At 53.7% G+C, this 26,792-nt stretch overlaps 1 protein-coding gene across 2 annotated transcripts in view; it reads left to right on the forward strand.

Annotated features, from left to right (window-relative positions):
• Window positions 1-26,792, forward strand: part of ubald1a (UBA-like domain containing 1a) — a 44,903-nt gene that overhangs the window by 10,368 nt on the left and 7,743 nt on the right. The window contains exon 3 of one of the 2 annotated variants that reach the window (XM_056297643.1): window positions 10,300-10,356. The exons of the other annotated variant lie outside the window; for it this stretch is intronic. Coding sequence (XP_056153618.1) covers window positions 10,300-10,356 — 57 coding nt within the window. The remainder of the gene's footprint in view (window positions 1-10,299; window positions 10,357-26,792) is intronic. 2 annotated transcript variants of the gene reach the window in all.

Genomic DNA, 26,792 nt, shown 5'->3' on the forward strand with positions numbered 1-26,792 from the left:
GGGCCGGCAAACCCACTTCTTCCCCCTAAGCTACCAGAAATAAATAAAGAAATAAACAAACTAAGCCGAACCAGAGACAAAACCTGAGAGCTGGACTACCAGAAATCTCCCAACCCAAACTAGAATAACAGTCCAGCCTAACAAAACCCAGCAGGGCTCGACCGATATGTGTTTTGTTTTTTTCAGGGGTCGGTACTGATACCGGTGCCGTATCTGCGGAGACTCGTAATCGATATGTGGAACGGATGTACATTTGCAGCATGAGTCCAAATTAAGGATAACACAAACTCCGACACAAAACTTTGTGGAAATGCCTTCAAGCACTTGTTTACTCAAAAGAGAAAGTTCCAACGTGATCTCGGAACAGAGAGTGCAGGGCGCCCCCCAGCAGCAGGAAGTGGTGTTGCAGCCCAGCGAGGTTCTTTCTACTCGGCTGGCTACAGTATGGATCAACAAGTCAACTTGTCCAAGTTCGCTGTCGCATTCAAGTTAGCTCCACGGGACGCCACGTTAGCTTACGTTATTATGACCGTTGGCTACCTATCAGGCGTGTGTGGCAGTGGGGGTGGGACTTGTTAATGCCAGCGGGGAGGAGGGCACACATGAGGCGAGTTAGCGTGGTTGTGGAGCCCTTCTCCTCCCCGCTGGGCCACTGGAGCGATCTCCTGGGCCAGCAGGGCCTCACTACCACCGCCACACGGGGCAGAGGCAGATGTACCGGCGGGGGGGGGCAGAGACGGGAGGCTGGCGTGGACGGAGAGCGAGGTGGAGGGAGAGCCGGAGCGGACCGACGCCGCAAGGGAGTGCTGGGGCGTGGGCACTGGGTGGGAACTTCCGCGTGGCCACGGACTGCACGGTGCCAGTCGGCTGCCACCGCAAGGGAGCCGAGCTGAGGAAGGGGGGCGAGGTGCGCCAGGGAAAGCCCGCGAGGGCTCTCGGTGCCAGCCAGATCTGTGGCCAGCAGCTCTGTGTACTCCTCCTGTAGTCTGTATGATTGTGCCGTAATAAATCTATGGCCGATTGTTGCCTCCGTCACTCTGTCCAAACCCCCCTCGTGGCAACAGACATTTCCACGATGTAAAAACACCAACTCGTATGGGGCGAGTCATGTTGCCTTCGCAATATGGCGGCTAAAACACATTGCGGTTGCCCTGGCACCAACCCGACTCAAAGCTATCGCTATGTAAATTCTGTCTCGTTGTGGTCCTTATTATTTGGGCACTTTCTGTGGTGCGACTGGGAAACTGGGCATACTTGTCATCATAGCAGTGCATAGGGCCGCCGTATCTGCTGCCTTACCTGCGAAACGCCGCGCCGCTCGCTCGCTCGCTCGCCAGAGCTGCCCCAGTCTGCAAACGCACAGCGGCCTTCAGCGTCGACCGGCTGTTAATCCTGACGTGCAACCAATCGGTCGGTGTTGTGGGCGGGACGTCGCTGGAGACCACAGCGTGGTGACCTGCATCAGAGCCAGAGTGGCACGTTTTGATTCGAGGGATTTTTATCGATGATCAGATAAAAAACGATTCCGACAGTTGTAAAAATGCTGAATATCTGATCCGATAGTCGGCCCGGCCGATAAGCAGGTAGAGTACTCAAGACACACCCACGAGAGGTGCGCCATAACGCACAGGGTTTGAACCAGTGTGTGTGTGTGTGTGTGTGTGTGTGTGTGTGTGTGTGTGTGTGTGTGTGTGTATCTTGCTCCCAGGGTTTCTATTTCAAGGTTTTGCAGTGTTGGTAGTCTACTGAATGCCGGCTAATCTGGCCTATATTCTATATACCCCACCGCTGCTAGCTCCCTGCTGGCTTGATTGATCATTTCTCGCCACAGTGATTTCAACACTCGTCCCTGACGTCACGCAGGGGTCCGGATCGCTCCGTCATCCCACGGTGGATGAATTTGTTCTTTCCTCTTGCAGTTGTTGCCCCCGGGAAGCAGTGTTGAGTTGTGAGCGTCTGGGCGCAGTGTCCCACAGACCAGCGGACATCGGTGGGCAGCAGTAAAACGCTGGTTCCTGGCACTGTGGAATGGAGGGATGGGGGCGTTTCTGGTAACTACAAGCATGTGGTTTTGGCATCTGGGTGTGCCGTTTTAAAACAGAGAGGGCTAGAACTCCTAACTTTTCTCTCTCTCGTGCACATGCACATGCACACAAGTGAGACTGGGATGACTGTGTGTGTGTGTGTGTGTGCGCTCCATGGCGAACGGCAGAGGTATAATTACAGCCGGTCATTAATCCTGATGTGTTGACATGGATTAACTGTCCGCTCCTGCTCCTCTTTCATTGGGACTTTCTTTCTACCCTTCTCTCGTCTGCAGGTATCCAGAGGCCTAAAGGGCAGAGATTGATCATGATGTAACCATATTAACACCACAGTGAGACAGTTGTCATGAATAGAAAACTTTATTTCCACGGAGCGTAATGGGGAGAGCAGTTAAAACAGTGTTGTACTTTGAATATTGGTGTAAAAGAGTCTGAAAATATGAAGCCGCGACTTAAAGACCTCGGTAGTGCTCCACCAGTCTCAGACCTGCACCACAACAAGCCCCCGAGGATCTGAGGACGCGCGGTGGACGGCGGGCCGAGGGGCGTCAAAAAACACTCCCAATGCATTGCTGACAATTCCACCGTGACGCAAAACTACAGATAAGATTCAGAGTCACACAACTGTGTATGTCTCCCAGAAGGGCAGCGGAGCTCCACAGTCTGCCCAGACGTTACACAAACTCACAGACAGGTGGCAGTCAGCAGTATGGCAGAGACAATAAAGCAGATGCGCTTCATTGTCCCACAGGGACATTTGTCTTGCTTGGCCTCCAAGTCACTGCACCACACAACACACTAGCCAACGTCACGACGCACATACAGACATAGGACATAGATCATATATACATAGTGTATATATAGAGGTACATTTTCTGCTCCCGGTGTGGGAAGATGGCAGCGCAAACTTACATTTGTGGCGGCCTCACCCAGTGCCTCTGCAGTGTCTTTGTCCACATCTGTGTCTGGGTTTGTGTCTTCGTCTGATGGCTGGCCGAGCCTGGTCTGCTGCGTCCTGTGGGCCCAGGGACCACGGCCCCGCCTGGAGCCACGCCCGAAGAGGAAACACCGAGGTTGGTCTGGCAGGACGCAGAAGCGGGGCAGGCTAAGCTAACTGCTAGCCCATGCAGACCGGCAGTTCTGATAACACTGAGGGCGGTCTGGCGGCGGCCTCGCCTAGCCTTGGCTGTGGTGTTTTTGGTGTGGTCGTGAGGAGTGTGGGGAGGTGTGTCAAGGGTGTCTAGCCGGGAGAGCTGGCGCTGGATCAGCTGGGAGAGCCTGGTCTGCTGCGTCCTGTGGGCCCAGGGACCACGACCCCGCCTGGAGCCACCGAGGGCGGTCTGACAGGACGCGGAAGCGGGGCAGGCTAAGCTAACTGCTAGCCCATGCAGACCGGCGGTTCCCACAGTCATCCTGGCGTTTGCTGTCTTGGACAGTGAAATAGTTTTGGTTTTTGTGGGTTTTTTTGGATGTGTTGGATATACTGTGTGTTTTTTTAGTTTTCATAGGTTTTTTTGTTTTGTAGTTTGGATGTGTTTTTGTCTTTGTGTTGCACTGCTGTGGGCTGGGGGAAACCATATCTTGTTACATTTCTTGTACGCATGTGCATGAAATGCATGACGAAGGGTCCGACCCGTTAGCCGGCGGGCTAGCGAGTCCAGTCATCCGTGATCGTTACATGCAGCTTTTAACTCACAAAGCTCCATTTGCAAAAGAGGGTAAATAACAAGTCATTAAATCAGACTAAATTATAATAAATACTTGCCAGTAGGCATAAAAAAAGACCTTGATGTACTTTTTAATTTTCTGTCAAAAATGAGAAGGTTTAACCCAACATGCCTTACAGAGCCGGTTTGCCTCACATGGCATCCTCTGTAATGTGGCGGTTGGACGTGATTGTGGTTGTGAAACGGCACATTGTTCAGCCTTAATTAGCACATTCCATATATCGGTGATACTCCGCCATGTGCCCTGCAGAGGCATGTGGATGCAGGTTTTCATTCAGACCCACTATTAACACCAGCTGATTCCCCCAGTTCACCCCATCTGCCCCCACTGGCCTGTCTGAGGAAGCCAAACAGCACATCTTAAGGACACCGTGGAGGAAAGGAGAGTTTAGGATGAATTAGGGTCCTGTGTTTTCCACGGTGCGGAAATCCAATACGGAGGGAATGACGGGGCGGAGACGAGGAAAGAGGTTTCGTATGGAAGCAGAAACAGTGCAGGGTTTGGACATTTGCGGGAGGTTATTGCAAAATGTATTATCATATTATGGATTTAAGGTCATTTGTTCTTGGACCGTCTGTCACTCTTCCTCACAGAAGCCCTGTCGCGGTGCTGTGTCCCGTCACAGCACCGCCCGTCAGTCAGGGCAAGCGAGTGTGTCGTCCAAGACGGAGACGAGAAGGACAAAGCAGCCGGCACCACAGACCACAACGTGTAAAATAACCAACAGACACCGTCATGTAGCGGTTCCTTGTTTTTGATAAAGCGGCGGTGGTTGAAACGTTGGGCTGGCTGGTGGCGGGGCAGGGGCAGGTACTGTTGGTTGGCTGGTGGCGGGGCAGGGGCAGGTACTGTTGGTTGGCTGGTGGCGGGGCAGGGGCAGGTACAGTTGGTTGGCTGGTGTCGGGGCAGGGGTAGGTACTGTTTGTTGGCTGGTGGTGGGGCAGGGGCAGGTACAGTTGGTTGGCTGGTGGCGGGGCAGGGGCAGGTACTGTTGGGTGGCTGGTGGCGGGGCAGGGGCAGGTACTGTCGGTTGGCTGGTGGCGGGGCAGGGGCAGGTACTGTCGGTTGGCTGGTGGCGGGGCAGGGGCAGGTACTGTTGGTTGGCTGGTGGCGGGGCAGGGGCAGGTACTGTTGGTTGGCTGGTGGTGGGGCAGGGGCAGGTACAGTTGGTTGGCTGGTGGCGGGGCAGGGGCAGGTACAGTTGGTTGGCTGGTGGCGGGGCAGGGGCAGGTACAGTTGGTTGGCTGGTGGCGGGGCAGGGGCAGGTACAGTTGGTTGGCTGGTGGCGGGGCAGGGGCAGGTACAGTTGGTTGGCTGGTGGCGGGGCAGGGGTAGGTACTGTTGGTTGGCTGTTGTCGGGGCAGGGGCAGGTACTGTTCGTTGGCTGGTGGCGGGGCAGGGGCAGGTATAGTTGGTTGGCTGGTGGTGGGGCAGGGGTAGGTACTGTTGGTTGGCTGGTGGCGGGGCAGGGGCAGGTACAGTTGGTTGGCTGGTGGCGGGGCAGGGGTAGGTACTGTTGGTTGGCTGTTGTCGGGGCAGGGGCAGGTACTGTTGGTTGGCTGGTGGCGGGGCAGGGGCAGGTACAGTTGGTTGGCTGGTGGTGGGGCAGGGGTAGGTACTGTTGGTTGGCTGGTGGCGGGGCAGGGGTAGGTACTGTTGGTTGGCTGGTGGCGGGGCAGGGGCAGGTACAGTTGGTTGGCTGGTGGCGGGGCAGGGGCAGGTACAGTTGGTTGGCTGGTGGTGGGGCAGGGGCAGGTACAGTTGGTTGGCTGGTGGCGGGGCAGGGGTAGGTACTGTTGGGTGGCTGGTGGCGGGGCAGGGGCAGGTACTGTTGGTTGGCTGGTGGCGGGGCAGGGGTAGGTACTGTTGGTTGGCTGGTGTCGGGGCAGGGGCAGGTACAGTTGGTTGGCTGGTGGCGGGGCAGGGGCAGGTACAGTTGGTTGGCTGGTGGCGGGGCAGGGGTAGGTACTGTTGGTTGGCTGGTGTCGGGGCAGGGGCAGGTACTGTTGGTTGGCTGGTGGCGGGGCAGGGGCAGGTACAGTTGGTTGGCTGGTGGCGGGGCAGGGGTAGGTACTGTTGGTTGGCTGGTGGCGGGGCAGGGGTAGGTACTGTTGGTTGGCTGGTGGCGGGGCAGGGGTAGGTACTGTTGGTTGGCTGGTGGCGGGGCAGGGGTAGGTACTGTTGGTTGGCTGGTGGCGGGGCAGGGGTAGGTACTGTCGGTTGGCTGGTGGCGGGGCAGGGGCAGGTACAGTTGGTTGGCTGGTGGCGGGGCAGGGGTAGGTACTGTTGGTTGGCTGGTGGTGGGGCAGGGGCAGGTACAGTTGGTTGGCTGGTGGCGGGGCAGGGGCAGGTACAGTTGGGTGGCTGGTGGTGGGGCAGGGGCAGGTACTGTCGGTTGGCTGGTGGCGGGGCAGGGGCAGGTACTGTTGGTTGGCTGGTGGCGGGGCAGGGGCAGGTACTGTTGGTTGGCTGGTGGCGGGGCAGGGGCAGGTACTGTTGGTTGGCTGGTGGCGGGGCAGGGGCAGGTACAGTTGGTTGGCTGGTGGCGGGGCAGGGGCAGGTACTGTTGGGTGGCTGGTGGCGGGGCAGGGGCAGGTACTGTTGGTTGGCTGGTGGCGGGGCAGGGGCAGGTACTGTCGGTTGGCTGGTGGCGGGGCAGGGGCAGGTACTGTCGGTTGGCTGGTGGCGGGGCAGGGGCAGGTACTGTTGGTTGGCTGGTGGCGGGGCAGGGGCAGGTACAGTTGGTTGGCTGGTTTCGGGGCAGGGGTAGGTACTATTGGTTGGCTGGTGGTGGGGCAGGGGCAGGTACAGTTGGTTGGCTGGTGGCGGGGCAGGGGCAGGTACTGTTGGGTGGCTGGTGGCGGGGCAGGGGCAGGTACTGTTGGTTGGCTGGTGGCGGGGCAGGGGCAGGTACTGTCGGTTGGCTGGTGGCGGGGCAGGGGCAGGTACAGTTGGTTGGCTGGTGGCGGGGCAGGGGCAGGTACAGTTGGTTGGCTGGTGGCGGGGCAGGGGTAGGTACTGTTGGTTGGCTGGTGTCGGGGCAGGGGCAGGTACTGTTGGTTGGCTGGTGGCGGGGCAGGGGCAGGTACAGTTGGTTGGCTGGTGGCGGGGCAGGGGCAGGTACTGTTGGTTGGCTGGTGGCGGGGCAGGGGTAGGTACTGTTGGTTGGCTGGTGGCGGGGCAGGGGCAGGTACAGTTGGTTGGCTGGTGGCGGGGCAGGGGCAGGTACTGTTGGTTGGCTGGTGGCGGGGCAGGGGCAGGTACAGTTGGTTGGCTGGTGTCGGGGCAGGGGCAGGTACTGTTGGTTGGCTGGTGACGGGGCAGGGGCAGGTACAGTCGGTTGGCTGGTGGCGGGGCAGGGGTAGGTACTGTTGGTTGGCTGGTGTCGGGGCAGGGGCAGGTACTGTTGGTTGGCTGGTGGTGGGGCAGGGGCAGGTACAGTTGGTTGACTGGTGGCGGGGCAGGGGTAGGTACTGTTGGTTGGCTGGTGGCGGGGCAGGGGTAGGTACTGTTGGTTGGCTGGTGGCGGGGCAGGGGCAGGTACTGTTGGTTGGCTGGTGGCGGGGCAGGGGCAGGTACAGTTGGTTGGCTGGTGGCGGGGCAGGGGCAGGTACTGTTGGTTGGCTGGTGGTGGGGCAGGGGCAGGTACTGTTGGTTGGCTGGTGGTGGGGCAGGGGCAGGTACTGTTGGTTGGCTGGTGGCGGGGCAGGGGTAGGTACTGTTGGTTGGCTGGTGGTGGGGCAGGGGCAGGTACTGTTGGTTGGCTGGTGGCGGGGCAGGGGTAGGTACTGTTGGTTGGCTGGTGGCGGGGCAGGGGCAGGTACAGTTGGTTGGCTGGTGGCGGGGCAGGGGTAGGTACTGTTGGTTGGCTGGTGGCAGGGCAGGGGTAGGTACTGTTGGTTGGCTGGTGGCGGGGCAGGGGCAGGTACTGTTGGTTGGCTGGTGGCGGGGCAGGGGTAGGTACTGTTGGTTGGCTGGTGGCGGGGCAGGGGTAGGTACTGTTGGTTGGCTGGTGGCAGGGCAGGGGTAGGTACTGTTGGTTGGCTGGTGGCGGGGCAGGGGCAGGTACTGTTGGTTGGCTGGTGTCGGGGCAGGGGCAGGTACTGTTGGTTGGAGATAGAATGTCTGCTTTGTGTCGGCTGCTGTGGAAGTGAGCCTCCATCTGTCTCACCTCCACACACACTGAGCTGGGAACACACCGAAAATTATCATCGGAATGGAGTTAAATCAAATTACCTCTTGTGTGTGTGTGTGTGTGTGTGTGTGTGTGTGTGTGTGTGTGTGTGTGTGTGTGTGTGTGTGTGTGTCTTGAGTGTTTGGGTACACGACATGGATGCTCATGCACCAATGTGTGTGAGATATTAAGAGTTTATCACGTCTAGATGTGTTGTTGGTGTGTGTGTGTGTGTGTGTGTGTGTGTGTGTGTGTGTGTGTGTGTGTGTGTGTGTGTGTGTGTCGCTGTGTAGCCATGCCAGGCAGTGAGCCACATCTGAAGAGGCTTGGCCTGCGCTCGTCATGTTCCAGCGTGTTGCTCTGCATGTTTCCAGGAGCAACACTTCCCAGAACACAAACCACACGCACACACACACACACACACACACACACACACACACACACACACTCACTCACAGGAACGTTGGCTCTGGGGAGAGTGGGAGTGGGAATCCATGAGGGAGTGCTGCAGGGACCAGATGTGTTTATGAGCACTGGAGTTAGATTGAGTTTCACAGAGATACTTGGACACAACAGAACGCACAACACACACACACGTATACACACACGTATACACACAAATTAAACAGATCTAGACCTCTAACACACTGTGGCAGATGCAAGAAGTACCAAATGTGGACATCTTCAGTCCACATGCAGACATGCATGCACGTACGTGCGCACACACACACACACACACACACACACACACACACACACACACACACAGAGATCACAGGAAGTTGAATCAGTTCATCTGAAAATGTTTATTGACAGATACATTTCACCCATCAGTCATCTAACGCCCCTTTTCCACTGCCTGGTACCGGGTCAACTCCACTCGGCTCTAGTCGACTCTACTGGCTTTACTTTTTGGGGTTGTGTTTTCCACTGCAGATGGTGTCCCCTCACGGCCAGGCCCCGCTGCTCGTTTGTGGGCGTGTTGACTGGTTTTTGTTTTTTTAAGATTTTATTTATGTTTAAATAAATATACATATATTTATGTTTTACTTATATATTTATAGTGGTATTTTCATTAGGGGTGTAAGAAAATACCGATACACTTGAGTATTGCGATATTATCTTTTGTGATACTGTATCGATTCTTAAAACCACTGTATCGAGTTTTAATTGTTTACATGTAAAGGTTCGTGACAAACATGTTGTGTTGTGTGCAACCCCACGGCCGCTAGACAACAGTGTTGTAATCTATCTTCAGCCATTTGACTCTTCCACTCCAACGCAACAATGTAAACTGAGACAGGAAGTAGCACAAGCACAAAGAACACAGGCCTATGAAATCACAATATATCACCTTTCTTACAGTATCACAATGTATCACCTTTCTTACAGTATCACAATGTATCACCTTTCTTACAGTATCACAATATATCACCTTTCTTACAGTATCACAATGTATCACCTTTCTTACAGTATCACAATATATCACCTTTCTTACAGTATCACAATATATCACCTTTCTTACAGTATCACAATATATCACCTTTCTTACAGTATCACAATGTATCACCTTTCTTACAGTATCACAATTTATCACCATGTATTGAATCGTAACCCTGTATCGTGAAAACCAAACAAAGCAAGTAGAGTAGAGTGGAGTTGAGTCAAGCCGGCACCATGCCGTGGAAAAGGGGCATAAGTGACCTCTTCAGGCTGAACTGACTGCAAGTGTCCCCACCCTTATAAACCATACAGTGGCATAACGACCCAAACCACCGACCAGTTTCATATGCAAATATGGGCGTGACCATTAACTAGAGGTACAGTGGCCATGTGTCCTGTTCACAGAGGGTTGGGGAGTAGTTGGAATCACAGGTGGTGTGAGAAAGATGGTGACAGATGTACCCTTAGGCCCCCCTGAGAGCGCATGTCCCCTAAGATGTGCACGTCCTTGATAGGGAGGAATGCTGGTTTGAACTGGGAAGGAAAGAGGCCAGCTATGTGAAGAGGGAACGACCATCCCTGACCCGGGGGGGGGGGGCCTAAGAGTACATCTGTCACCATCTTACGATGCTGTGATTGCATCCAGCCATTATCCAAGCTGTTTATCTCAATCAGGGTTGTGGGACGCTGGAGCCTATCCCAGCAGTCTTTGGGTGGTGGCGGGGAGACACCCCTGGACAGGCCGCCAGTCCATCACAGGGCTCATACACACACATTGTCTCTCTGTGGCTCACGCTGGACCTTTCCTCACCACCTCCTCCATGTGTCCCCTTTCCTCCTGGTCCTCTCTAACACCTTACCTCCTCTACTGGTCTACACCTTCATCCTCCTCCTCCTCCTCTACTGCAGTCATCGGAGGAGCTTGGTTCAGATGTTGTCGTGTGTCCTTCTCTCTGGGAGTCGGAGGTCCGAAATGGGTTTTGCTGCAACCAAACAATTTCCCCCATGTTTTGTGTTTAAGTCCTCCCAAATCCGACCCCCCCCCCCACCTACACCACACCCGGTATTAACATATGGTGTTTTATTTTATTTTATTTATTTTTTTCCCCCAGCTTTTTCTCCCCAGTTGTATCTGTCCAATTACCCCACTCTCCCGAGCCGTCCCGGTCGCTGCTCCACCCCCCCTGCCGATCCGGGGGAGGGCTGCAGACTACCACATGCCTCCACCCATACATGTGGAGTCACCAGCCGCTTCTTTTCACCTGACAGTGAGGAGTTTCGCCAGGGAGACGTAGCACGTGGGAGGATCACGCTATTCCCCCAGTCCCCCCCCCCCCCGAACAGGCGCCCCAACCGACCAGAGGAGGCGCTAGTGCAGCGGCCAGGATGCATACCCACATCCGGCTTCCCACCCGCAGACACGGACAGTTGTGTCTGTAGGGACGCCCGACCAAGCCAGAGGTAACACGGGGATTCGAACCGGCGATCCCTGTGTTGGTAGGCGACGGACTAGACCGCTATGCTACCCGGGCGCCCTGACCTTCACCAGTCCTGAAGTGTCCCAAATGACCGTCTCACCCGCTGGTCCAGATGTTAATCATTGATGTGTGGCCTGTGATGGAAAACGAGCGCCATCACAATACGTGCTGCTTAATCTTTACCCGCCAAGCAAATCATTTGATAAGAGAAGAGGTGAGCAGTAACACTAAACACCTGCTGTAAAGAAACAGAATGAACTTTGACCCCCCCCCCACACACACACCACCAGCACACTTTCAGGACCTCCTCCTTCCTGGTTCTGTTCTTGCAGACGTCCCTCACATCTGGATTGGGGCCAGCTGTGACGCTCAACACTGTTTTCAACCCTACTCGGCCCCTGGGGCTACACTCAGACCAGCATGGATGTACATCCTCTGTGTGTGTGTGTGTATATGTTGTGGTCTGCTTGTGTTGATGCCTCACGTTGACCCTTGACCCCAGAGCTACTGCTGGCCGCCGCTGTGTTTCTTTCTAGAGGACCGTGGGTAACTGTAACGCCATTGTTGGTCTGGGGGACATTGTTTTGAGCAGCGTGCACCGTGTGCAGTTGCTCAAACAAAACCTTGTTGTTTGACTGGTACACGTGTGTGTACACACACACACACACACACACACACTGCACTGTGCTGTTGTGTTGTGTTGTGACCCTCTCTCCCTCTCATTCTCCGTCTCACTCGCTCGCTCTCTCGAAACACACCAAGTAGTTGTACGTGTTTCCTTCTTTCTCTTTGTTTGTGTCTCTCTGAAGTCAGTGACCTTTATCGGCGTTAAAGTTTAGCAACAGTGTTGCCAAAGCAATGTCACACAAACAATATAACGATTAGAAAAATCAATAAAAAGAAAAAAGTCACAAGAAACGGAAGGAAACATGGGCGGATGAGGAGAATAATTAATCTCTCTCTTTCTCATTTACTGTTACTTTCACTCAACCCCCCCCCCCTCCACACACACACACACACACACACACACACACACACACACACACACACACACACACACACACACACACACCTCTTTACAAGGTGTCATACACCCACAGTCTGTCTAATAATCAACTGAGTCCCCGAGGGAACGTTGACCCTAACATATGTGTAACACACACACACACACACACACACACACACACACACACAGTCGCTCAGCCTGCAGGGGGCTCAGAGGGGTGTTAGGCCTTCAAGGGTCTAGGTTGGGTGGTAGGCCTGCAGGGGGCTAGGTGGGGTGGTAGGTCTGCAGGGGGCTAGGTGGGGTGGTAGGCCTGCAGGGAGCTAGGTGGGGTGGTAGGTCTGCAGGGGGACTAGGTGGGGTGGTAGGTCTGCAGGGGGCTAGGTGGGGTGGTAGGCCTGCAGGGGACTAGGTGGAGTGGTAGGTCTGCAGGGGGCTAGGTGGGGTAGTAGGTCTGCAGGGAGCTAGGTGGGGTGGTAGGTCTGCAGGGGGCTAGGTGGGGTGGTAGGTCTGCAGGGAGCTAGGTGGGGTGGTAGGTCTGCATTGGGCTAGGTTGGGTGGTAGGTCTGCAGGGGGCTAGGTTGGGTGGTAGGCCTGTGGGGGACTAGGTGGGGTGGTAGGTCTGCAGGGGGCTAGGTCGGGTGGTAGGTCTGCAGGGAGCTAGGTGGGGTGGTAGGTCTGCAGGGGGCTAGGTGGGGTGGTAGGTCTGCAGGGAGCTAGGTGAGGTGGTAGGCCTGCAGGGAGCTAGGTGGGGTGGTAGGCCTGCAGGGGGCTAGGTGGGGTGGTAGGTCTGCAGGGAGCTAGGTGGGGTGGTAGGTCTGTGGGGGACTAGGTGGGGTGGTAGAACTGCAGGGGGCTAGGTTGGGTGGTAGGCCTGTGGGGGACTAGGTGGGGTGGTAGAACTGCAGGGAGCTAGGTGGGGTGGTAGGTCTGCATTGGGCTAGGTTGGGTGGTAGGCCTGTGGGGGACTAGGTGGGGTGGTAGAACTGCAGGGGGCTAGGTTGGGTGGTAGGCCTGTGGGGGACTAGGTGGGGTGGTAGAACTGCAGGGGTCAGCCTGGTCTTGGGATGTTGGGTGTTGGGGGGGGGGGTGGTAGCGGGGTGGTGGAGGTGTTGGGGTGTTTGTCTTTTAACTGATGAGTTTGCTGAAACCTTCAGCAGCTGTCCCTCTCCTTTATTTAGTTATGGAGAGTTATACATGACACCCACCCGACCTCGGTGACCCCCCCCCCCGTCTGACAGACAGACAGACAGACAGACAGACAGACAGACAGACAGACAGACAGGATCCAGTCAGTCAAAAGCTCAGACAGACTTCATTTAAAGAGGGTTTTGTACAGAAAATGGGGTGCACTTCATGAAAGTGTGTTTTGTTGAAGAAGACGTTTCGACCGGGCAGACTGAAACCTGTCAACAGTCCACAATGATAACCCCCCCACCACCACCTCCACCTCCACCACCACCACCACCATCCTTCTGTTCTTTTCCAAGGCAAAAAAATATGAACAATAAACGTAATATATTTTAAGAAGTATACAGAGAAAAGTTGAAGTGGAAGGGTTTGGTCGTCCAGTTTTAGAAAGAAATGAAAAGTGTGGGGAAGTGTGGGGAGGTGTGGGGAAGTGTTGGGAGGTGTGGGAAGGTGTGGGGAGGTGTGGGGAGGTGGCGGCGCCAATTCACGTCTGCGGTGGCCTCACCCAGTACCGTCCATGCAGTGTCTTGGTCCACGTCGGCGTCTAAGTTGTGTCTTCGTTTTATGACATGGGGGCGTCTGGGTGGAGAGCTGGCGCTGGACCGGCTGGGAGAGCCTGGTCTGCTGTCCTGTGGGCCCAGGAACCAGGGCCCTGCCTGGAGCTGCACCCGAGGGCGGTCTGACGGGACGCGGAAGCGGGGCAGGCTAAGCTAACTGCTAGCCCATGCAGACCGGCAGTTCTGATAACACCGAGGGCGGTCTGGCGGCAGACTTGCCTGGCGGTGACTGTGTTTTTGGTGTCGTCGTGTGGAGTGTGGGGAGGTGTGTTGAAGGTGTCTGGCTGGGAGAGCTGGCGCCGGATCGGCCTGGTCTGCTGGGTCCTGTGGGCCCAGGGACCAGGGCCCTGCCTGGAGCTGCACCCGGAGAGGAAACACCGAGGGCGGTCTGACGGGACGCAGAAGCGGGGCAGGCTAATGGAGTATTCCTGCATTTCTTTCAGCCCTGTAGAAAACGTTTGTAGCTTGTCTTCCTCTCTCTGGACAGGGAGATGGGTCGCAGCGCCCCCTGGTTCTGGTAGGACTTAAGACTCGATGTTAAAGACGTGTCAGTAGAGAGGATTTGAACCTCAGCTGACAGGGCGGTGTCCAGCCCAGCTGCTCAGGTGAGAGGAACATGCTAGCATTATGGTGCTTAGGAACTAGCTTGTCCCAAGCCTCCGTTATCGCCGCGGGACTTTTTGTTCCCTCGGTCAACGTGAAGGTTGTGGCGCTAAGCAACGGCCTTCCTCCCCACTCAGCATCATCATTTATGTGTTAGCCGTGTTAGCCGTGTTAGCCATGTTAGCCATGTTAGCACTGCTGCTGTGATGAAGAAACCAGTCATTATTAATGTTGTGATGTGACTGCAGAGCTGCAGTGCCACAACAAAGCGCACACACACACACACACACACACACACACACACACACACACACGTGTGTATACAACACTCCTTTTTAAAGATTAAACAGGTGAGCAGCATCATGTACAGTTAGTTCCGCTCCAGTGGATTCTTCTTTATTCTCCTTCCTCTCCACCCTCTGTCTGTTCACTTGGTTCCCATTTTCCCGGTGAGTCCTGTTCCTGGTCCTGGTCCTGGTCCTGTGCCTGACTCGCTGTCCTGCTTCACCTCCCACTCACTCCTCTCTTCACCCTCCATCTGACACACCTTGGCGTCAGGCTGCGGTCCCACACGGGTGCGTGGAGGTGAAGTCGTGTGTTGTCGTGCAGCATGTGACAGGATCAGTCCTCCGGTCTGGAGTCCGTTTGAGCGGTCGTTGGTTTGGCGATGGGAACGTGTCCACTGAAGTCCAGAGAGAGGAATAAATGTTCCCCCTTAACTGTCTCACTTGTACCTATTATCATATGGTGTTTTTTTGAGGGGGGGGTATTTCCCCCTTTTTTTCTCCCCAGTTGTACTTGGCCAATTACCCCACTCTTCCGAGCCGTCCCAGTCTCTGCTCCACCCCCTCCGCCGATCCGGGGAGGGCTGCAGACTACCACATGTGGAGTCACCAGCTGCTTCCTTTCACCTGACAGTGAGGAGTTTCACCAAGGGGACGTAGCATGTGGGAGGATCACGCTATTCCCCCCAGTCCCCCCCCCCCCCCCGTGAACAGGCGCCTAGGTGACCGACCAAAGGAGGCGCTAGCGCAGCAACCAGGACACATACCCACATCCGGCTTCCCGCCCACAGACACGGCCAGGTGTGTCTGTAGGGACGCCCGACCGAGCCGGAGGCAACACGGGGATTCGATGCGGTGATCCCCGTGTTGGTAGGCGACGGACTAGACCGCCACGCCACCCGGGCGCCCCCATGTTATCGTAGTTTTATGGACAGATACAGAGGAAGAACGTTGGTGTACAAGTCATTTCTATATGTGAATTGATGTTATTGATAAAGGTGTCTCCCGACTTCCTGCCGGGCGGGCAGCAGGTCTCCGGTGGGGCGGCTTGTAGGTTCTGGCTGGTTCGACACAGGAACCATCAGAATGTCCCCGTCCTGGCCCAGGAAGAATACTCGTATATCCAATTACAGCCAAGTGGGGTCCACCCCACACACTTGGTTGCTGTTGGTTGAGGCTGCGGATTCGCCCGTCACCCGTCACCAAAGCTGAGGTCCGGGCGAAGCGAAGGTACGAATTTGTTTTCCTGCCGCCAGCCAAAGTTTTATTCATCCCTCGCTCACAGACAATGGAAGAGGACACATGAATGGAAGTGAAGGGCCGGCTTCGCACATGTGACCGTAGCCCGAGGCCTTTCCCATCTCCCCCCCTTCCATCGCCCTCTCCCTCTCTCCCCCATCTATCTCTCTCTCCCCCATCTATCTCTCGCTCTGCATCTCCCTGTCTCTCTCCTCCATCTCTCTCTCCCCATCTCTCTCGCTCCTCCATCTCTCTCTCTCTCCTCCATCTCTCTCTCTCTCTCTCGCTCCTCCATCTCTCTCTCCCCCATCTCTCTCGCTCCTCCATCTCTCTCTCCCCCATCTCTCTCGCTCCTCCATCTCTCTCTTGCCTCCATCTCTCTCTCCCCATCTCTCTCTCTCTCTCCTCCATCTCTCACTCCTCCATCTCTCACTCCTCCATCTCTCTCTCCTCCATCTCTCTCTCTCTCTCCCCATCTCTCGCTTCTCCATCACTCTCTCCTCCATCTCTCTCCCCTCCATCTCTCTCTCTCTCCTCCATCTCTCTCTCCCCATCTCTCTCTCCCCATCTCTCTCCTCCATCACCCTCTCCCCCATCTCTCTCCTCCATCTCTCTCTCCCCATCTCTCTCTCCCCCATCTCTCTCTCTCCTCCATCTCTCTCTCCTCCATCTCTCTCTCTCTCTCCCCCATCTCTCTCTCCCCTCCATCTCTCTCTCCCCTCCATCTCTCTCTCCCCTCCATCTCTCTCCCCTCCATCTCTCTCTCCCCTCCATCTCTCTCTCCCCCATCTCTCGCTCCCCCATCTCTCTCTCCTCCATCTCTCTCTGCTCCATCTCTCTCTCTCCCCCCCATTTCCCCCGTGCCCCCCCCTTCTGCCTCCATTGTTCCCTCTCCACTCTCCACTCCCAGGCAGGCAGGGCATGTCTCCAGGTATGGGAAGTTAAAGTAGGCCACCATGTTGTTCATGTGCCTCCGTGGTTGTCTTTGTGTTTGGGAGGTCAGCGGCTGCTGTGAGAACGCTCACCGTGTCATTAGACGAGTCGGGGCCTGATGCCGGCGTTCCCCGGCGGCCCTCCCGCCCACCCCGTCTTTATTTAAAGCTTGTCAGAAGAGGCGGCGTCTGTCGTTTAATTTCATATCCCGTCTTTAAGTCTCGCGGTATGAGAAGCGTGTTTCCATGCGGGGGAGGGGGGGGGTGTTTACATGCAGGCTGACATGCTGGTCTTGTTCACAGCAACGCCTCGGCCCGACTTCCACAGTCGGGCTAAGGTCTTATTTGCCATATTCAACACCCGATTCAGTCCCCTGGACTTTTGCCCGGTCTCGGTTCTTGAAACTGCACGTCGGGGGCAGTCGCAGGTCAAACATGGCTGCCGTGATGCCAAACAACAGCCTCGGCACTTCTGTTACGAGAGAACAGGGTCTTCTGTTCAACCAGGTGGGCTCGGTATGGAGGAGGAACACAGCTGTGTTCTGACCCTGCTGTGACACCAGATGTGAAACTCCTCAGGGATGGAACTGATGGACACCCAGGGGGTGCACTGTTTAGGGGTGCAGTGTTTAGAGGCGCAGTGTTTAGGGGTGCCGTTCTTAGGGGTGCAGTGTTGAGGGGTGCAGTGTTAAGGGGCGCAGTGTTGAGGGGTGCAGTGTTTAGAGGTGCAGTGTTGAGGGGTGCAGTGTTTAGAGGTGCAGTGTTGAGGGGTGCAGTGTTTAGGGGTGCCATTCTTAGGGGTGCAGTGTTTAGAGGTGCAGTGTTGAGGGGTGCTGTGTTTAGAGGTGCAGTGTTTAGAGGTGCAGTGTTTAGAGGTGCAGTGTTTAGGGGTGCAGTGTTTAGGGGTGCCATTCTTAGGGGTGCAGTGTTTAGAGGTGCAGTGTTGAGGGGTGCTGTGTTTAGGGGTGCCGTGTTGATGGGTGCAGTGTTTAGGGGTGCGGTGTTTAGAGGTGCAGCATTGAGGGATGCGGTGTTTAGGGGTGCGGTGTTTAGAGGTGCAGTGTTGAGGGGTGTGGTGTTTAGAGGTGCAGTGTTTAGAGGTGCAGTGTTTAGGGGTGCAGTGTTTAGAGGTGCAGTGTTTAGAGGTGCAGTGTTTAGGGGTGCAGTGTTTAGGGGTGCCATTCTTAGGGGTACAGTGTTTAGAGGTGCAGTGTTGAGGGGTGCTGTGTTTAGGGGTGCCGTGTTGATGGGTGCAGTGTTTAGAGGTGCAGTGTTTAGAGGTGCGGTGTTTAGAGGTGCAGCATTGAGGGATGCGGTGTTTAGAGGTGCAGTGTTTAGGGGTGCGGTGTTTAGAGGTGCGGTGTTCAGAGGTGCGGTGTTTAGAGGTGCAGTGTTTAGAGGTGCGGTGTTTAGAGGTGCGGTGTTTAGAGGTGCAGTGTTAAGGGGTGCGGTGTTTAGAGGTGCAGTGTTAAGGGGTGCGGTGTTTAGAGGTGCAGTGTTTAGAGGTGCGGTGTTTAGAGGTGCAGCATTGAGGGATGCGGTGTTTAGGGGTGCGGTGTTTAGAGGTGCGGTGTTCAGAGGTGCGGTGTTTAGAGGTGCAGTGTTTAGAGGTGCGGTGTTTAGAGGTGCAGTGTTTAGAGGTGCGGTGTTTAGAGGTGCAGTGTTTAGAGATGCGGTGTTTAGAGGTGCAGTGTTAAGGGGTGCGGTGTTTAGAGGTGCAGTGTTAAGGGGTGCGGTGTTTAGAGGTGCAGTGTTTAGAGGTGCGGTGTTTAGAGGTGCAGCATTGAGGGATGCGGTGTTCAGAGGTGCGGTGTTTAGAGGTGCGGTGTTCAGAGGTGCGGTGTTTAGAGGTGCGGTGTTTAGAGGTGCAGTGTTTAGAGGTGCAGTGTTTAGAGGTGCAGTGTTAAGGGGTGCGGTGTTTAGAGGTGCAGTGTTGAGGGGTGTGGTGTTTAGAGGTGCAGTGTTGAGGGGTGTGGTGTTTAGAGGTGCAGTGTTTAGAGGTGCAGTGTTTAGAGGTGCAGCATTGAGGGATGCGGTGTTTAGGGGTGCGGTGTTTAGAGGTGCAGTGTTAAGGGGTGCGGTGTTTAGAGGTGCAGTGTTGAGGGGTGTGGTGTTTAGAGGTGCAGTGTTTAGAGGTGCAGTGTTTAGAGGTGCAGCATTGAGGGATGCGGTGTTTAGGGGTGCGGTGTTTAGAGGTGCAGTGTTAAGGGGTGCGGTGTTTAGAGGTGCAGTGTTGAGGGGTGTGGTGTTTAGAGGTGCAGTGTTTAGAGGTGCAGTGTTTAGAGGTGCAGCATTGAGGGATGCGGTGTTTAGGGGTGCAGTGTTTAGAGGTGCAGTGTTTAGAGGGTGGAGGGAAGCAGTAAGAACCGTGGAACATACGCCGGTTATGCAAAGCGCCATGTAGACGTGTCATCTGGAGTAATCCGGTTCAGGTTTGAGACCAGATAACATGTGTACGTGTGTTGTGTTAGTCTGACGCCTCTAAAGCCTCCGTTTACATGCGGTTCGTCAGTAATCACGTCCCCGTCCCGCTTTCCTCACGGCACCGAGCCTCAGTGTCACGGTCACACTCGCTGTTGTAGACAGTCGCCACTGCGTTGTTTCCGTCTGTCCAGACGTTTTAACGTACTGCATTCCTGTTTCCGCTGCCGGGGTGGCAAGATGGCGGCCTCACCCGGTACCGTCCATGCAGGGTCTTTGTCCACGTCCGCGTCTAAGTGTGTCTTGGTTTGGTGGCTGGGAGAGCTGGTGCTGGATCGGCTGGGAGAGCTGGTGCTGGATCAGCTGGGAGAGCCTGGTCTGCTGCGTCCTGTGGGCCCAGGGACCACGGCCCTGCCTGGAGCTGAGCCCGAAGAGGAGGCACCGAGGGGGGTCTGACAGGACATGGAAGCGGGGCAGGCTAAGCTAACTGCTAGCTCATGCAGACCGCCAGCTCTGACAGTCCTCCTGGCTGGAGTTCTCTTGGACAGTGATTTATTTGTTTAGTTTGGGTATGTGTGTTAGTTTGGGTATGTGTGTTAGTTTGGATATGTGTGTTAGTTTGGGTATATGTGTTAGTTTAGATATGTGTGTTAGTTTGGATATGTGTGTTAGTTTGGATATGTGTGTTAGTTTGGATATGTGTGTTAGTTTGGATATGTGTGTTAGTTTGGGTATGTGTGTTAGATTGGATATGTGTGTTAGTTTGGATATGTGTGTTAGTTTGGGTATGTGTGTTAGTTTGGATATGTGTGTTAGTTTGGATATGTGTGTTAGTTTGGATATGTGTGTTAGTTTGGGTATGTGTGTTATTTTGGGTATGTGTGTTAGTTTGGGTATGTGTGTTAGTTTGGGTGTGTGTGTTAATTTGGGTGTGTGTGTTAGTTTGGATATGTGTGTTAGTTTGGGTATGTGTGTTAGTTTGGATAAGTGTGTTAGTTTAGATATGTGTGTTAGTTTGGGTGTGTGTGTTAGTTTGGGTGTGTGTGTTAGTTTGGGTATGTGTGTTAGTTTGGGTATGTGTGTTAGTTCGGGTGTGTTAGTTTGGGTATGTGTGTTAGTTTGGATATGTGTGTTAGTTTGGATATGTGTGTTAGTTTGGATATGTGTGGTAGTTTGGATATGTGTGTTAGTTTGGGTATGTGTGTTAGTTTGGGTATGTGTGTTAGTTTGGATGTGTGTTAGTGTGGATATGTGTGTTAGTTTGGGTATGTGTGTTAGTTTTGATATGTGTGGTAGTTTGGGTACGTGTGTTAGTTTTGATATGTGTGGTAGTTTGGGTACGTGTGTTAGTTTGGATATGTGTGGTAGTTTGGGTACGTGTGTTAGTTTGGATATGTGTGGTAGTTTGGGTATGTGTTATTGTGGGTATGTGTGTTAGTTTGGGTGTGTGTGGTAGTTTGGATATGTGTGTTAGTTTGGATAAGTGTGTTAGTTTAGATATGTGTGTTAGTGTGGATATGTGTGTTAGTTTGGATGTGTGTGTTAGTTTAGATATATGTGTTAGTTTGGGTATGTGTGTTAGTTTGGGTATGTGTGTTATTGTGGGTGTGTGTGGTAGTTTGGATGTGTGTGTTCTTGCAGTTATAGTAGTGTTGGGTTGTGTGTTCTTGTCTTTGTGTTGCACTGCTGTGGGGAAACGATAGTTGGTTTTGTTTCATGTGCACAACTTCCTGACCTGAGATGAGACTCAAGTGTTGCTGACTCCTCCGGTAGCTCATGCTGTGTGGAGCGCTCGCTCCGGGGATGCTGCCGGACGCCATGTTGGATGTGGCCATCTTCTTCTTCTTGTTGCTACGGTTACGTTCTCGTGCCACGCTCTTTATGGTGCACGTGAACACGCTGAAGATACCTTCCAGAACCCGACTAAGGGCCAGAAAATGGGTCTCTGGCAGAACTCTGGGCTGCATTAAGCAGGTTCGGCTCTCTCCCTGATTCTGATGAAGGAAACCAGGTCCGTTTCCCACAGCTGTTCTGGGGTCAGCTTGTGGCCAGGAGAGGGGAGTAATCCCGCTACTACAGTGCATGTGGACACTCCGTACAGGCAGCTAACCGGTGCTCCTCATCTCCTGGCTGCACTTTTGATAGCATGGAGACAGGCTGGCTTCGTCAACATGGACCTGAACACATTCACATTAGCCAACGGTGATCTCCATTAGCCACCTCCTTCACCTCCTTCACCTCTTTCACCTCCTTCATGTCTTTCACCTGCTTCACCTTTCACCTCTTTCACCTCCTTCACGTCATTCACCTCCTTCACCTCTTTCACCTGCTTCCCCTCCTTCACCTCTTTCACCTCCTTCATGTCTTTCACGTCCTTCACCTCTTTCACCTCCTTCATGTCTTTCACGTCCTTCACCTCCTTCACCTTCTTCACCTCTTTCACCTCCTTCACCTCTTTCACCTCCATCATGTCTTTCACCTCCTTCACCTCTTTCACCTCTTCATGTCTTTCACATCCTTCACCTTTTTCACCTCCTTCACCTCTTTCACCTCCATCGTGTCTTTCACCTCCTTCACCTCTTTCACCTTCTTCACCTCTTTCACCTCCATCATGTCTTTCAGCTCTTTCACCTTCTTCACCTCTTTCACCTCCTTCATGTCTTTCACGTCCTTCACCTCTTTCACCTCAATCATGTCTTTCAGCTCTTTCACCTCCTTCACCTCTTTCACCTTCTTCACCTCTTTCACCTCCATCATGTCTTTCACGTCCTTCACCTCTTTCACCTCCTTCACCTCTTTCACCTTCTTCACCTCTTTCACCTCCGTCATGTCTTTCCCCCTCTTTCACCTCCTTCACCTCTTTCACCTTCTTCACCTCTTTCACCTCCATCATGTCTTTCACCTCTTTCACCTCCTTTACCTCTTTCACCTTCGTCACCTCTTTCACCTCCTTCATATCTTTCACCTGCGTCACCTCTTTCACCTCCATCATGTCTTTCACCTCCTTCACCTCCATGCATCGTCTGAACTGTGAAACTGAAAACAAACCCGCACAGCGGCCAGAGGAGAGAAACGGAGAGCGGGAGAGGGAGACAGGGTGAGGGAGAGAGGAAAGAGAAAGACAGACTTCTTTGTTTTGTTCAGTCCGTTCTGTTGAGGGGTGGATGAGGGGGGGAGGGGGGCGGGGAAACAGGAAGTGAAAGAGGCAGTAGAAGGAGAGTGTGGTTTGAAAGCATGCGGGAGTTGCTGAGGAGGTCAGTCAGGGTCGAACCGGATCCACGCCAGAGGATGGAGAGTTTCTCCCTCCACACACACACACACACCCTTGAGGGTGGGCTGGGGGATATGGAAACCATACATTATAGTCTTCAGAGACCCCGTGTGTACACAGCCAGCTGAGGTCCCCCATGTGGACCTGTCTCCCATGGGAATTGTGACGTCGGACCAAAACTAGCACTGACCACAGCATGCTGTATCACGATATGATGATATGCAAATGTCCCCCGATACGCCACCGCTAACGGGCCATGAATGATGGTATTGAAGTGCTGCGCGGCCCGGGATGGAGGAATGTGCTGGGTTAGACTGGAAATAACAGCTCATCTCGTTTTATTTACACACACACACACACACAAGGGAGTGTTCAGGGATCTGTTTAAAAGAGTCTGAGCCTCACCAAAGGCAGGCCGGGCCCGGGCCCGGCGTGTTTGGAGTGGTTCTTGGAAGCGGGCCGTGACTTCCACAAGCCGGACTTCTGCAAACAGACGTGGAAGTGGGGCGAACGAGGCGCGGTGAGCGGAGAGCGAGTCTGGACCACTTAACCAACTCCCATCCTGTCAACAGACTGTCTGTGCTGCTGTCTCCTGACGACCGTCCCCATAGCAACCCGTCTCCATCGCTCTGGCTGAATCACACTCGCTCTCTCTCTCCGCCTGTCTCTCCCTCGCTCTCTCTCTCTGTCTCGCTCTTCCTCTCTGTGTCTGTCTGTCTGTCTGTCTCTCTGTCTCTCTGTCTCTCTGTCCCGCTCTTTCTCTCTCTGTCTGTCTGTCTGTCTGTCTGTCTGTCTCTCCCTCCGTCTCTGTGTCTCACTTCAGTTCATTTCGCTTCATTGGCATTTACATTGCCAGAGCATGGGAAACATAACTGTTAAAAGTATAGATGACTCTCTCGCACTCTTCCTCTCTCTCTCTCTCTCTCTTGCTCTCTTCCTCTCTCTCTCTCTCTCTCTCTCTCTCTCTCTCTCTCTCTCTCTCTCGCTCTCTTCCTCTCTCTCTCGCTCTCTTCCTCTCTCTCTCGCTCTCTTCCTCTCTCTCTCTCTCTCTCTCTCTCTCTCTCTCTCTCTCTCTCTCTCTCTCTCGCTCTCTTCCTCTCTTCCTCTCTCTCTCGCTCTCTTCCTCTCTCTCTCGCTCTCTCTCTTGCTCTCTTCCTCTCTCTCTCGCACTCTTCCTCTCTCTCTCTCTCTCTCTCTCTCTCTCTCTCTCTCTCTCTTCCTCTCTCTCTCGCACTCTTCCTCTCTCTCTCTCGCTCTCTTCCTCTCTCTCTCGCTCTCTTCCTCTCTCTCTCGCTCTCTCTCTTGCTCTCTTCCTCTCTCTCTCTCTCTCTCTCTCTCTCTCTTCCTCTCTCTCTCGCACTCGTCCTCTCTCTCTCTCGCTCTCTTCCTCTCTCTCTCTTCCTCTCTCTCCCTCGCTCTCTTCCTCTCTCTCTCGCTCTTTTCCTCTCTGTCTCTCTCTTCCTCCCTCGCTCTCTTCCTCTCTCTCTCCCTCGCTCTCTTCCTCTCTCTCACTCACTCTCTTTATCTCTCTGTCTCGCTCTCTTCCTCTCTCTCTCTCTCTCTCACTCGCTCTCTTCCTCTCTCTCACTCACTCTCTTTATCTCTCTGTCTCGCTGTCTCGCTCTCTTCCTCTCTCTCTCCCTCGCTCTCTTGCTCTCTCTCACTCACTCTCTATCTCTCTCTCGCTGTCTCGCTCTCTTCCTCTCTCTCTCCCTCGCTCTCTTCCTCTCTCTCACTCACTCTCTATCTCTCTCTCGCTGTCTCGCTCTCTTCCTCTCTCTCTCTCTCGCTCTCTTCCTCTCTCTCACTCATTCTCTTTATCTCTCTCTCTCTCGCTCTCTTCCTCTCTCTCTCTCTCGCTCTCTTCCTCTCTCTGTCTCGCTCTCTTCCTCTCTCTCTCTCTCTCTTCCTCTTTCTCTCTCGCTCTCTTCCTCTCTCTCTCTCGCTCTCTTCCTCTCTCTCTCGCTGTCTTCCTCTCTCTCACTCTGTTTATCTCTGTCTCTCTCTTTCACTCTCCCTCGCTCTCTTCCTCTCTCTCTCCCTCGCTCTCTTCCTCTCTCTCACTCACTCTCTTTATCTCTGTCTCTCTCTTCCTCTCTCTCTCTTTCACTCTCTGTCTCTCTCTTCCTCTGTCTCACTCATTCTCTTTATCTCTGTCTCTCTCTTCCTCTCTCTCTCTCTCTCTTTCACTCTCTGTCTCTCTCTTCCTCTGTCTCACTCATTCTCTTTATCTCTGTCTCTCTCTTCCTCTCTCTCTCTTTCACTCTGTCTCTCTCTTCCTCTGTCTCACTCACTCTCTTTATCTCTGTCTCTCTCTTCCTCTCTCTCTCTCTCTTTCTCTCTCTGTCTCTCTCTTCCTCTGTCTCACTCATTCTCTTTATCTCTGTCTCTCTCTTCCTCTCTCTCTCTCTCTCTTTCACTCTCTGTCTCTCTCTTCCTCTGTCTCACTCATTCTCTTTATCTCTGTCTCTCTCTTCCTCTCTCTCTCTTTCACTCTCTGTCTCTCTCTTCCTCTGTCTCACTCACTCTCTTTATCTCTGTCTCTCTCTTCCTCTCTCTCTCTCTCTTTCTCTCTCTGTCTCTCTCTTCCTCTGTCTCACTCATTCTCTTTATCTCTCTGTCTCTCTCTTGCTATCTCTATCACTGTCGCTCTCGCTCTTTCTCTGTGTATCTCTCTCCCCCTATCTCTCGCTCACACTCTGTCTCTCTCGCTCTCTTCCTCGCTCTCTTCCTCGCTCTCTTCCTCGCTCTCTCTCTCTGTCTCTCTCTTGCACTCTGTCACTCGGTTCTCGCTCTCTCTCTCTCTCTATCACTGGCTCTCTCTCTCCTTTGCTCTGTCTCTGTAGCTCCTTCTTTCTGTCTTTCTTTGTCTCGCTCTCTCGTTCTCCACCTCTCTATCTCTGCCATGTTCCTCCAGCTGTCTGTGTGAAATCACTTTTATTTGGGGTTTTCACACAAAAGGATGCTGTAGGACACTGTGTGTGTGTGTGTGTGTGTGTGTGTGTGCGTTCTGCATAACGGGACTGCACCTGTTTTCGTTGCATGTGGAGGTGCATGCAGCGTGTCCTTCTCGGAAGCGACATGTCAACCCTCGCTGCGTTCCCGGTGGCCCGCAGCGAGCGCCCGTCCTCGCGTCTCTCTCAGCCAATCGGGTTCTCAGCTCGGTCTGCGCTGTGCCGTCCCATCAGCCCTTGCTGCAGTCGCTCCTGTGTCCTTCAGAGCGGCGAGAGTTGATGTGCGGCTAACCCGCTCAGTCCCGGCAGAGTTAGTGGAGGGGATGTTATTTGCACCGGGGTAAAATGAGAGAGAGAGAACATCTCATTTCCCCCCTGGGATTCTACCCCAAACTCCTCTGTAGCAGAAAACACCGAGAGAGAAGAGAAGAGTAACGGTGAAATCCCACCACCAGCAGCAGAACAGATGGAGGGATGTGACTCCTACGACGTCGGGGGAAAGCGTGGTTAATTCAGCCTTTCTGAAACCACCTGCTTCTCCATTCTGCTCCTGAGAACACGCTCCTCTCCACGTGGAGCGAAGTGAAAGAGGAGCGGGTCAGCACTCGTCTTTACTGTGGGTGTCTCCTGACCTGTGTGAAGGGTGGAGATGTGGAGGACGGTGTTCGGAGGTGGTGGTGTCGCCTGATGCTGTGGTAGTATTACGGGATGACTGACACTCAGTGACACTCAACTTCTACATCGTCATTCATTCTGCCCTTTCTTCTTCTTCCTCTTCTGCAAGTTCTACATAGTCTTCATTCTGTCCCTGAGAACATTTTCATCTTCTTCTTCTACTGCTTCTGCTTCTTCTACATAGTCATTCATTCTGCCCCTTCTTCTTCTTCTGCAACTTCTACATAGTTATTCATTCTGTCCCTGAGAACATTTTCATCTTCTTCTTCTACCACTTCTACTTCTTCTACATAGTCATTCATTCTGCCCCTTCTTTTTCTTCTGCAACTTCTTCTTCTGCAACTTCTACATAGTCATTCATTCTGTCCCTGAGAACATTTTCATCTTCTTCTTCTACCACTTCTACTTCTTCTACATAGTCTTTCATTCTGCCCCTTCTTCTTCTGCAACTTCTTCTTCTGCAAGTTCTACAAAGTCATTCATTCTGCCCGTGAAAACATTTTCATCTTCTTCTTCTACTGCTTCTACTTCTTTTACATAGTCATTCATTCTGCCCCTTCTTCTTCTTCTGCAACTTCTACATAGTCATTCATTCTGTCCCTGAGAACATCTTCTACCACTTCTTCTTCTTCTTCTACCACTTCTACTTCTTCTACATATTCAGTCATTCTGTCCCTTCTTCTTCTGCTTCAACTTCTTCTTCTTCTTCTGCAACTCTACCTAGTCATTCATTCTGCTCCTGAGAACATGTTCATCTTCATGTGGAGCGAAGTGAAAGAGGAGTGGGTCAGCCC

The sequence above is a fragment of the Lampris incognitus genome, chromosome 17 (genome assembly GCF_029633865.1).
Source record: "Lampris incognitus isolate fLamInc1 chromosome 17, fLamInc1.hap2, whole genome shotgun sequence".
Classification (NCBI taxonomy): Eukaryota; Metazoa; Chordata; class Actinopteri; order Lampriformes; family Lampridae; genus Lampris; species Lampris incognitus.